We start from the raw sequence: 12,205 nt of genomic DNA on the forward strand, positions 1-12,205 counted from the left end.
AAGATGACACAGCCTCAAGCTTCACCAGGGGAGGTTCAGGTTGGACATCAGGAAGAATTTCTTTTCAGAAAGGGTTATTAGACATTGGAATGGGCTGCCCAGGGAGGTGGTGGAGTCACCATCTCTGGATGTGTTTAAGAAAAGACTGGACATGGCACTTAGTGCCATGGTCTAGTTGACAGGGTGGTGTAAGGGCAATGGTTGGACTCGATGATCCCTGAGGTCTCTTCCAACCTGGTTAATTCTGTGATTCTGTGATTCTGTGAAATGAGAGAGTACGGCCTTTCCAAGTAATTTTGTATTTTTTCTCACGATGCAATTTGACAGGGTTTGACTATAAAAGCATAAATTTAAACACAAAACCGGATATTTGTCAGTGTTTCTTAGCAATAAATTGCATTTTCATTGATTGATTTTAGTGCCAGTAAATCTCTTCTGAGAGCAGCTTTGTCTGTTACTGACATACCAGGGACATGAATCCTACGCCAATTAAATGTCCTGACAGACAAGGGAAGCTAATTAAAGCTCAAAATGTTGTTCATGGAGCAAGCAGTGGTGGTGGTTTAAGGTTTTACTGCCCCACTGCCACAGACTGTAGGTATTAAGGAAGAAAGCCAAAACAGAAAACATGGCCACTCCACTTTATAAATAGTGTGCAAATCTGATTGTCCCACCTCAAAAATGCTAGAGGAGACACATACAAGGGAGATCAAAGATACAAAACAGTTTCTGAACAAGAAATAATTAACTAGATTGACTGAGTTGTCTAAACCTAAGTGCAGCAGCCTTCCCACTGCCAGGGCCGTTTCAATATACTGAGCTGATGGAGCCTTAGTGCATGGAAATGGCTCAAAAACCTGATCAAGCAAGCACCCATGGCTACCTGGGAGAGGAATTGGGGCTGGAGGGAAGAGCAGGACCAATGTCAGATCAGAGCAATCTAAAGACTGGGATGTGGAAGAGAGGCAGCCAGCAGTGATGCGATAGCTTTATGTAAAATTGTGCCTCACAGAGAGGAGGAGAGGAGGAAATGAGTGCTCATGATTTCCCATAATTTTATTAGTGTCCCTGCCAGGAATCAGGCTTTAGGAAGACAAAATTGATTACTTTTCTGTGCAATGGGTACTTCAACTGTGTGACTCTGCCACCAGATTTTTAGATGATGTTTATAAAAGCAAATTCAAAGGACTGGTCTGTCTAGGACTGTGGACACAAAGACACAGCCTCTATCTCAGGTGCATTGCTGGGAGTAGGGAGTGAGACCTAAGGAAAGGGGCATGTGTAAAATGATCATTGTCCTTGCCCTGGGCAGCTTCTCCAAAACACTGGGGTGTCGGGGGCATCTTCACTGTGACCTGAGTCTTCATGCTTTGCGATTACCTACTGCTTCCAGCTGGCAATGCTGCTGCCGCCACTCACATTTGGGATTAATTCAGTTCACAGGAAATTCCTTTTGATGCCAACCTGCTTTTACGAGCAGCTGAGCCCAGCAGCCTGGGCTGTGATCTGAAGCAGTGGGCACCTGGGTGGCTGCGGGGTTTGCCAGCGCCACCGGGGAGAGGCACCAGGGCTGGCAGCGGCCTAGGCAGCCAACCTGCTTCACCAGCAGCACGCTTAACACCCCAGCATGTCAGGGGAAAGGCAAGCTGAAAGAGGACTGTAGGCACTCTGTTAGTGACGATACTTTATAACCTGCCTCATTACAGAATCATCTAATCTCCCGTGAAGGGGACTGTGAGGTTTTACAAGGAGTATTTCTATCACATGCAGCCAGGTAAATCAGAGCAAGGCCTGCTGACAATACCTTTGTCTTTTCAAAGACTTCCTCAGCGAAGACACTCCGGTGGGGACGAGTTTCCTCCGTGTTGCAGCTCATGACAATGACCAAGGTGTGAATGCTGCCATCACGTACTCAATGTTAGAGCACCAACTGGAATACTTCCAGATCAACCCCAGCACGGGCTGGGTATACGTGAACCGCCTGCTATCCCAGGTAATGCGACTCTGCTTCGAAGAAAGCAACATCCAACCCCTCAAATCCATTGCAGAGGGTTAACTGCAATCTCTTGATTTGTACAAAATGGTTTGCAAGTATCCTCGATCTTCTTCGTTTCACAGACAACGCGCATTAGTCGCTATATCGTAGCGACAGATGGAGGAAACAGAAGCAGCACCGTGGAGCTGATGGTAACTGTCACTAGTGCACTCAGCCAGCCACCCCGGTGGGAACAGGGCAGATACTGGGTAACCATCCCAGAAAACACCGTTCGTGACACCAAGATAGTGGTATGTTAAAAGTGCAATTATTTCCCTCCCTCTTCTTTTCATTACAACTTCTTCCTCTGTTGTGCTCTGTCTCCGTGTCAAAAGTACGTGGATGCCCACTCCGCAGCCTTACTGTGTTGCGCTGTTTCCTTACCAGCCTTCACAGCTGTGTACCCCATTAGTGTTTGTCAGGAGTACCTGTTGCAGAATAGGCCGGCGTTTCAGCTGGCAGCAATTTTTCCAGTGACTTCTTACACCAATGGCCCTCAGGGTGTGCTCCCGCAGGCAGTGGCTTTGGGCGAGAGGCAAGACCCATGCCCTGCCTGAGTGGGAAATCCTGGAGTGCTCCCACCAAGGGCCAGCTCCTCCCTCCTGCATCTTCAGTGGACTGTGCTGGCTTCCTGCATCTTTCCTACAGTTTTTCTCAGCTTAACTCTACAGCATGGAATAGCTGTAGTTTGCTTTGGAGCTCTTCTAACCCAAACCAATTTCTTTTTAACATGTACAGACTTATTCTTTAAGGATAGTCTCTTCTGTAAATTACCAGGTAATTCCTGCCTTCCTTCTCGTGCAAGTAATATCCAAGCACTTGCAAGCAATTTGCTTTTTGTCTGTATCTTGCCTGGTAAAATGTACAACTTGGTGGAGAACCTATTTCCTTTTGGATTGCTTTTGTTTTCGAAGGAGGAGAGAGGAGGGATTTCTTTTAGTCAATGGTGAAGTTCTTGCTTGGCACATTTACAGGCAGGTAAATTTACTGCTAATTAAAGACCTGCAGCAAACCTAAATGTTGTAAAATGAGACTCAGCTCTGTAAACTGTTTCTCTTCTGTTATCCAGGTCATACAGGCATGTATGTTCTTGAAGAACATATACGCATATATGTTCTTGCCATCAAGCTGAACATTTAACACTTGCAACCCTGTGCTTCATGAACGTATGTGGTGGCTCTTTTCTTCTTCAGACGATCAAAGCCACATCCCCTCTTGGTGATCCCAGGGTTACGTATAATCTGGAGGAGGGTCAAGTTCCAGAGACTAACATGCCAGTTCGTTTCTATCTGAAGCCAAACAGAGCTGATGGATCTGCTTCTCTTCTAGTCGCTGAACCACTTGACTTTGAGACAACTAAGTTTTTCACCCTGACAGTCTGGGCGCAAAACGTAGCAATGACCCCTTTAGCTTCCTTTACCACTGTTTGTGTGAACATAACAGGTAAGCTTTGCTGCTCTTAGAACAGCTCATTCAGAACAATAGTCTTGTTATTTTTAGTATAACACCATGAATTAAGGTACCATCCATGAAATGCCAAGCCACCTAAAAGTGCTGTACAGATTTCTATACTGTAAAAGGAAGTTGTGCAGTCATTAAAAAGATCTGTTTGAGACAGTTTCTAAGTGCAACTATAAAATGTGATAGTGCAAAAATGGGCTGTGTGAATGTTTATGCAACACTAGTGCCTGCTTTTATAAGTGTGATTGCAAAGATTTTCTTTTGATAGGAGGAAAAAATTTAGTAAATGCCCCCAAGCTATTGAAAGGAGATGAGTATTACTAGAAGTGTTCTGTGCTATAGAAAGAGAAACAACTCAGAGAGATATCAAACAGAAACCCAATCTGTTTAGGGGTTGTTGTTACATTCAGAATTTTCTATTTAACATTGAGGTTCAAACTGTAGAAATGAAAATGCAAGGGTCCTGACAATAGGTACGCTTCTCAAAGATTTGATCCAACCCTCCTTTATAGTGGGATCTTTTTGTAAGGCTCTACTATAGACCCACATAAAAGTATAAATCGGATTTTAATCCCTGCTTTTTGAAGCATTAGTGGAGTTACTTTTGATATGTAGACATTTAGATGAAAATATGAGTAAGTGAAATCTACAGCAAAAACATGTCTCGCTCACCACCATGGAAATGAGAGACCTAAGTGGTAATTTGAATGTAATTTTAGTCTCCTTCTCTGGAGACATTCAAAACCCGCCTGGACGCGTTCCTGTGTGATATGGTCTAGGCAATCCTGCCCCGGCAGGGGGATTGGACTAGATGATCTTTCGAGGTCCCTTCCAATCCCTAACATTCTGTGATTCTGTGATTCTGTGATTCTGTGTGTGAATGGGAATCCAACTTCCCTGCTTTGTTTTATCGCAGCATTGTCCTGTCTTTCACAGTCCCTCAATGCAAAAACTCTTCAGGTTTGTAAAACAAGAGTGCTTCAAGTCAGGGTCTGAGTCTCATTGTAGATCACAGACCCTGTCCCAAAAGATTTTTCCTCTAGTGCAGTTATGGGTATCAGAATTTGGCAGAAAATTAATTTTGCTCACAAGCAAAAATCCTTTTTCAATAACTTACTGTTTCATATGAAAAACAGTTTGCACACACGTGTATGCATCAGTGGGAGAAAAAAAGCAAGTTAAACACTTTTAAGAGATAAATAACCACCAGAAAGTTTCACATGCAGAATTGTCCTTTATTTGTGCACAAGCACACAGAAAAGGAAGTCTTTTATAGCATCTTATTTTCCTTACCTTGCTCAGTGAATTTGCTGAAATTTATCTCTAACAAGACATATTCTCTTCTATAAAATAGAAATATAAAATAGAAGACATTTCATCTTCTATAAAATATGAAAAACAAATCTGTTAGAAGTTTTCACAGACGATTATGCATATAACAGAGAAAGAAAATGCGATTTACAGAAGCCCACACCGACAACTTAAAAATAAAAAGTAATTTAAGACATTGGCCCTGCAAATTGTTGTGTGTCACAATCAATGGAGTCATGTGGCAGTAGTAGAACTGAACGTGTGCTTATGGGTTTGCAGAATGAGATATTAAGAATTTTGTCTGCTTTTCATAAAGAGATGGTTCTGAGGAACTGTCATTACAGCTCCTCTGTTTTGGCACTGTGCCACAACACAGGAAAATTACTTACTTAAAATGTGGCTGTTAAACTGTGAAAAGTGCAAAAAGACGTAGAGGACTATACAGCATTTTTGAGTTTAGTCATCTTACAGACAAAGAGGAACACTGGACTGATTTGTTATGGGTTGAGCAGGAGGATGTGATTCCAGAGCAGTTTAAACGGATCCGAGTCAGTGCTACCATAGTTCTCCTACCTGTCCCTTGTGCTTACCTGGTCCTACACAGCAGTTTTGGGGAGAGAATGTGTCAGAAACTGGCCCTTCCAAACACTGTACATACCTTTCCCAGTTTAGCTCTCTGTAGCGGTCAGGCAAGGAAGACAAGCAGGACCAGCACTGATGTGAGCTTAGCATGGCTTCGCATTTCGCCTCATCTGACCTGACTGCAGATAGCCACTACCGGGGCAGCCCCTCCTTTCCTTCACCTGCATGATCTTACCACGTCCCTTGCATTGGTTCTGGTGATTACACGGCTGCTGAGTGTGTCAGATCAGCTAGCCCCATTCTTTCCAGAAAGTCGGTCTTCTCTCAGAGCAACAAAATGAGTGCTGTTGACATGAGGCCAGTGATCCAGCTTGTGGGAAGGGCGAGCCCATGGCTTAGAGCAGGATGACAAGATGGGAAGATCAGCATGCTTCCTGTGGACGTCAACCAGTAGTTAGATGAGGCTAATGTGCAACTGCATCCTAAATAATCATTAGGTCCTACAGCCTAACATAACGCCGGCTGTACTGCCCTGCAAAGCCCAGGAAAAACTGTCTTGCACACCTTCTTTGTGAACTCTATAGACTCTGCAATTTTAATTTCCATTGTATGTTAATCAGCCCTTAATAAAATGATGATATTAACTACTGCTGTAGATAACCAGCTCTTTAGAGACTGTGAATGAAAGGCCTCCTGGTCCTGGCATTCATGGACTTACTATAAGATCATCACTGGTCAAATTGTTAGCTAGTATCTTAGCTGAGGTTAGGCCACTGTCTCCCAGAAACTGCTCAAAGTCTATGAAATGCCTTCTGAGAGCTGCCATGAAAATGGGAAGACCCAAAGCAGAATTGCTTCTTACTATGAACAATGTGAGTTCTTTCTCCAAGCAAAATTACAATTGTGGGAAAAAATACAGTAAAAAAAGTCTTCAAACATTTTCTCAGCGTAGTCCCCATCACCTCCTTTTGCAGATGTCAACGATAATGTTCCATTCTTCGTGTCTTCTAACTACGAGGTGTCTGTAACAGAAGGAGCTGATGTTGGCACATCTGTGGTTCAGGTGTTCGCTACGGACTTGGATTCTGGCCTACATGGACAGGTTTGACCTTACATCCAATTCTTTTCCTCCCAATAGGCAAGTTTTAGTATTGCAATTAATGAGAGTACACAGAGCATATGACAGGGTAATGAGCCACAAACACTTCTTACATCACTTGTCAAGCATTTGGCTAGCATATGCCTGATGTGCATAACATGGGATGCAGGCAGAGAAGATGCTGTTCACAGTCTTGGGGTCCTGCGTCATAGCAGCTCATCCTGATCCAGCAACCATGACAAAGCACTGCTGTGTGATTCTCAGGGTTGCTCCCATGACAAGAAAGTGGAAGTAGCTGCAGAACATGTTTCCAAACTCTTGCCTCTTCAGCTCATTATTTAATTGACCATCAGTGATTATGGTCAGTTAAATATGGGCATTTAAATATGGTCAATTAAATAACATTTCACCATCACTGGTCAAATGCTTGGCCAAACCAACATTTGACCATCATTGTCATAATGACCCAACCCTAGGAAAAAGCACTTTTATGAAGGAAACTGCTCATTTTCTTTGCATTTTCCTGAGCCTTTTCCAAAAATCCTACTAGCCCTTCTGGGAGGGAACTATGGCTAGTAGAGATTTGCTGTTCTGTAACTTTCATTTTGCAACTTCTGAAGAGCAACCTGTGTGGTAGAACTGCCTGGTGGTGCTTTGGGCATGACTTGGGGGTGGGAGTGGAAATGTTTTTTTCAGAGGAGAAAGCCAAACCTTTGTTAACCTTAAATTTGGATAGATTTCATCAGTGGAGGTTTTCATTTGTTCACTCCTGTTGAATGGGACTCAAACTCTCAGTTAGCCCCATTTTTTTTTTGAGATCAGAAGCACAGTGGGTTGCTGGAAGCTGGGGAGACACCAGGGAAGATGTCATTCATGATCTTTCTTAACTGGTCCCACTGGCCACTGTTGGAGGTTAGATACTGGGCTTGGTGGGCTTTGATGTGATTGGTACAGCTGTTCTTCTGTTTGAGAATTCTGAGGGGTTTTATTTCAAAATGAGCAAAAGACTACAAAAAAATCTGTCCAGATGAACTGTCTTTTCTTAGACTCTTGCTACTTTGCTGACAGCCCCAGGAGGCTACTGGGGAAGAGGGAGCTCACAGCACTTGGACATACAAATGAAAGTGGAAAATGCAACCTCTCTTAATATTTCCTTTTTAGGTTCACTACTTAATATTGAAAGATGCTAGTGAGGATTACCAGTTCTTCACCATTGAGCCTGAGACAGGAATTATTTCCACCCGTGCATCTTTTGACAGAGAGAAAAGAGCCTCTTACTTGATTGAAGTTCAGTCTCAGGACTCTTCAGAATCTGCTAGACCTGGTGTTCATGGGCAGCCCAACACAGGTAAAACTAGTAAAGAATTATATATTGGGTAAAAGATATCAGAGATTGGGTTCCTTAACTTTTCTGGACTTGAGAGGCATGTGAACTGTCCGGAATACAACAAAGTGCCCCACCTCTGCCATTTCTAGTCTGCATGTTCCTCTTGCATCTCCTTCTTAGACACAGCCTACGTAAGGATTTTTGTCAGTGATGTGAATGACAATGGTCCGACATTTCCTCAGTCAGTGTATGAGGTCAGTGTAGATGAGGACAAGGATGTTGGAAGTCCCGTTGTGACAGCAACAGCAGATGATGAAGATGAGGGTGAGTAGACCTGCTCCGCATGTCTTTCTCTTTAAGTCTTCGTAGTATGACTCTGTGTTGTGTGTAGGGCTACTTCCTTCTTGGGCAAACAAATCTCTGCATTCAGGAGATGATTAAGCATTTGTAAAAGTGAGGAGACAAGTTCTGGGCATATGGCAGCATTTTCTTTAATTAGTGCTCAGGTTCGTAGTGCAAAGGTTAAGCTAGCTGGCAATCTCTTTGGGGCAGAATGAAATCACCTGGAGCCATAACTCTGCTGTAACTTCACAAGAGGTAATATAAAAACTCACTCCTGAGTATGTGCTTGCTCTGTGCTGACTCCTGTGCTTTCCAGAGCTGCCTGTGAGCTAGTTTGACTTATTACTATTACAATAAAACCAAACGTGTGTGCTTTTTTGGTGAATTAATGAGTTGAATCTGTTTGCAGAGGAATTTGTCAAACCATGGAAAATGTTGGATGACATGGCCAGAAATGAAGGCAGGGAGAAGGCAGGAATAAGGCAGGAAAAAAAGGGAAAGCCAGACCTTCTTTGTGGGCTTACACTGTTACATCAACTCTGATGGCGAGAAACTGCCCATACGGTGTGGTGAGACCAGAGGTGCTGTGCCAGTCCAACAGTATGCACCACCAGTCAGTTCCCATTTTTGCTTCTGCAGGGCCTTTTTTGCTCCTTTTATGAGTTGATCCAGCTCAACTTGCTGGAGGAAAACAAACCTGTTGGTAAAAAAGAAAGCAAGCTGGTGCGTTGGTGACAGAGCCCAAATGAGCACCAGAGGAGCATGTTGTTAGGAGCAGGTGGGAGCTGATCATTCCTTTCCGTGGCAGTGCTGTGATGCCTGTACCCCTCAGTACCTGTGATGGAGAAGTAAAGAGGTCGTTTAAACCCGACTGCTGCACTTGAGAGGATTTGGCAAAAGCAGCTAGCAAGCAATGCTGAAAGGCAGGCTGCAAGGGCGGTCAAGCTCTTCCAAGCACTAAACAATGATGAGCACAGCCTTTTGACTTTCTTGCCACCCACATTGCTCTAGTCTTCTCATCCACAGATGACTCGCAAATTAAAATGCTGAATGTTCTTTGTACTGCTAGCAGTTCAACTATTTAATTGGGAAATGTCTTTTTGTCCTGGAATGCAATGTCATGTATTTTTTTTCCTTTTCAAAGAAGTAAACATGAAGCACCAAACAATTTTATTTTTTTTATTCCTAAACGTTTTGCAGCAATCAAACAACTGCTGTTGTACATGTGGAATGTTTTTTTGAGATGAAGTCCTGCTCAAAATAGAGGACTTGTTATATTTTAGCACCATCCAGTGGTTAAAAAAAAAAGTCAGGGAATGTTGGCATTTGAAATGGGATGTTTAGGAAACATTAAGAAAAACCAGCTTCTAATATTTTAATAGTATGTTACTTTTTTATTATTGGCAAATGAATGCACAATAAATTAGAGGCACACAATTCCTTCATTATCAATAAACAGGTGCTTGTCTGTGACTGCAAATTATACTTGTGAGTATAAATGCAAAGCCAATCCCCAATCTACCATACATAACCCCTTCAAATTACATGCATGGATCATTCTGTTCGTGGCTGTGTCTATGTTTTATCTACCACACACACAGTAACAGCCTGAGCAAATAAGGTTTGTCTTGGATACACGTCCACTGTGTATAGCTGGATTGAGCATTCAGAGAGTGGACAGGAAATGGTCGTTTGCTTTCTGTTGCAGGTGCAAATGCCAAACTAAGGTATCAGATCACATCAGGAAATGTGAAGGGAGTTTTTGATGTGGAACCTGAGGTTGGAACTGTCTTCATCGCTCAGCCTCTGGATTACGAACGAGAACAACGTTATGAGCTCCGACTTGTAGCTTCTGATGGAAAGTGGGAAAATCACACTCTTATCATCATCAATGTCATCAATAAGAATGATGAAGCACCAGTCTTCACTCAAAACGAATACCAGGGCAGTGTCTTGGAGGAGCTCACAGATCTGCCTCTACTTGTCCTAAAGGTAAAGCAGTTTGCACAAAGCAGGGCAAACCCTGACTTTTTATTCAGCTCAATCCCATCCATTCACACAAATTCTAAACAATAGTTTCTTTAGGGTGGATGAGCCCTGATATTAGGATTTAGCTAGCAACTCTCTGTAAAAAAAAGAGAATAAAGAAAGCCTGGTTGAATTTGCATGATGGACTTGCTCCCTTGACCAGCATAAATAACGGTTGGACTTGATGATCTTAACGGTCTTTTCCAACCTAAATGATTCTATGATTCTATGATTCTAAATGTTGAAAAATGTGATGGCTTTCCTTTACAAAACAGAGTTAGTGTATTTTGAGTAACTGTATAAGCATAGCATGGTTGGTACGTGTACCTCATGCATTTAAGTCAGACTCCTTGGCTACATTTATACTACCAAATAAACATTACTAGGGATTGTTCTTTGCCTCTGGAACTTGATCATCTTCATTGTTTTGTTGTTAGAGCAGTCCCTGGCATGAGGACTGCTTGGCTGGCCCAACTAGCAGTCTCCCAAACAATCCTGGATGCAAATCAGGAGCTGGGAGTTGTCTCTGGACTGTGCTTGATGATCAGCTTGGATGTATGGCCACCCTTTTTTTGCATCCTTCGGTTCACTCAGAGAGGAACAGCCCCTGTTTGCCTTTGTATTCCAGCTCCAAAGAATTTCACAAGAAACATTTGCTCAGCAAATGTGTTATTACTTCCACTTAATGTGGAATCATAGAATGTCCTGAGTTGGAAGGGACCCACAAGGATCATCGAGTCCAACTCCTGTCGCAGCATAGGACAGCCCCAGAATTCACACCATGTGTCTGAGGGCATTGTCCAAATGCCTCTTGAATGCTGTCAGGCTTGGCACCATGACTGCTTCTCTGGGGAGCCGGTTCCAGTGCTCCATCACCCTCTGTGTGAAGAACCTTTTCCTAATGTCCAACCTAAACCTCCCCTGGCATATCTTCCTGCCATTCCCTTGAGTTCTGTCACTGATCGCCAGGGTGAAGAGGTCAGCGCCTACTCCTCCACTTCCCCTTGTGAGGAAGTTGTAGACTGCAATGAGGTCTCCCCTCACTCTTCTCCAAGCTGAACAGACCCAGTGACTTCAGCCGCTCCTCGTATGGCTTCCCCTCTAAACCCTTCACCATTTTTGTGGCTCTCTTCTGGACTCTCTCTAGTATCTTCATATCCACTGTGGCACCCAAAACTGCACACAGTACTCAAGGTGAGGCCGCACCAGTGCAGAGTAGAGCAGGACAATCACCTCCCTCAACTGGCTAGCAATACTATGCTTGATGCACCCCCGGACACGGTTGGCCCTCTTGGCTGCCAGGGCACACTGTTGGCTCATGTTCAACTTGCTGTCGACCAGAACCCCCAGATCCCTTTCTGCAGGGCTGCTCTCCAGCCTCTCGTTCCCCAATCTGTCTGTACATCCAGAGTTGCCATGTCTCAGGTGCAAAATCTGGCACTTTCCCTTGTTAAACTTCATGCAATTGGTGATTGCCCACCTTTCTTATTTATCTAGGTTTCTCTGCAGGGCCTCTCTGCCCTTGGGAGTGTCAACAGCTCCTCCCAATTTAGTGTCATCAGCAAATTTGGAAAGTAGTCCTTCAAGTCCTGTGTCCAAATCATTAATGAAGATATTGAAGAGCACTGGCCCCAAGATGGATCCCTGAGGAACCCCACTAGTGACCGGTCGCCAGCCCGATGTAGCCCCATTTACTATAACTCTTTGAGCCCTACCCATCAGCCAATTGTTCACCCATTGAATTATGTGTTTATCCAGCTGTATGCTAGACATTTTGCCCAGGAGGATACTGTGAGAGACAGTATCGAAAGCTTTACTGAAATCCAAAAAGATTACATCGACTGGCTTCCCTTGGTCAGCTAGGTGGGTAACATTGTCATAGAAAGAAATCAAATTTGTCAAACAGGACTTTCCCTTCATGAACCCATGCTGGCTGGGACTAATGACTGCATTGTCTTTCAGATGTGTTTCAATAACTCCCAGAATAATTTTCTCCATAATTTTGCCAGGCACTGAGGTG

The 12,205-nt window shown here is 43.6% G+C and overlaps 1 protein-coding gene across 1 annotated transcript in view; it reads left to right on the forward strand.

Moving 5' to 3' along the window:
- The window catches only part of LOC137660726 (neural-cadherin-like), a 63,407-nt gene that overhangs the window by 28,802 nt on the left and 22,400 nt on the right, over positions 1-12,205 (forward strand). The window contains exons 11-17 of the mRNA XM_068395705.1: positions 1,821-1,993; positions 2,119-2,286; positions 3,229-3,478; positions 6,364-6,491; positions 7,650-7,836; positions 7,996-8,139; positions 9,866-10,149. Of these exons, the coding sequence (XP_068251806.1) occupies positions 1,821-1,993; positions 2,119-2,286; positions 3,229-3,478; positions 6,364-6,491; positions 7,650-7,836; positions 7,996-8,139; positions 9,866-10,149 (1,334 nt within the window). The remainder of the gene's footprint in view (positions 1-1,820; positions 1,994-2,118; positions 2,287-3,228; positions 3,479-6,363; positions 6,492-7,649; positions 7,837-7,995; positions 8,140-9,865; positions 10,150-12,205) is intronic.

Source organism: Nyctibius grandis, chromosome 3 (genome assembly GCF_013368605.1).
Source record: "Nyctibius grandis isolate bNycGra1 chromosome 3, bNycGra1.pri, whole genome shotgun sequence".
In the NCBI taxonomy this organism is placed as follows: Eukaryota; Metazoa; Chordata; class Aves; order Nyctibiiformes; family Nyctibiidae; genus Nyctibius; species Nyctibius grandis.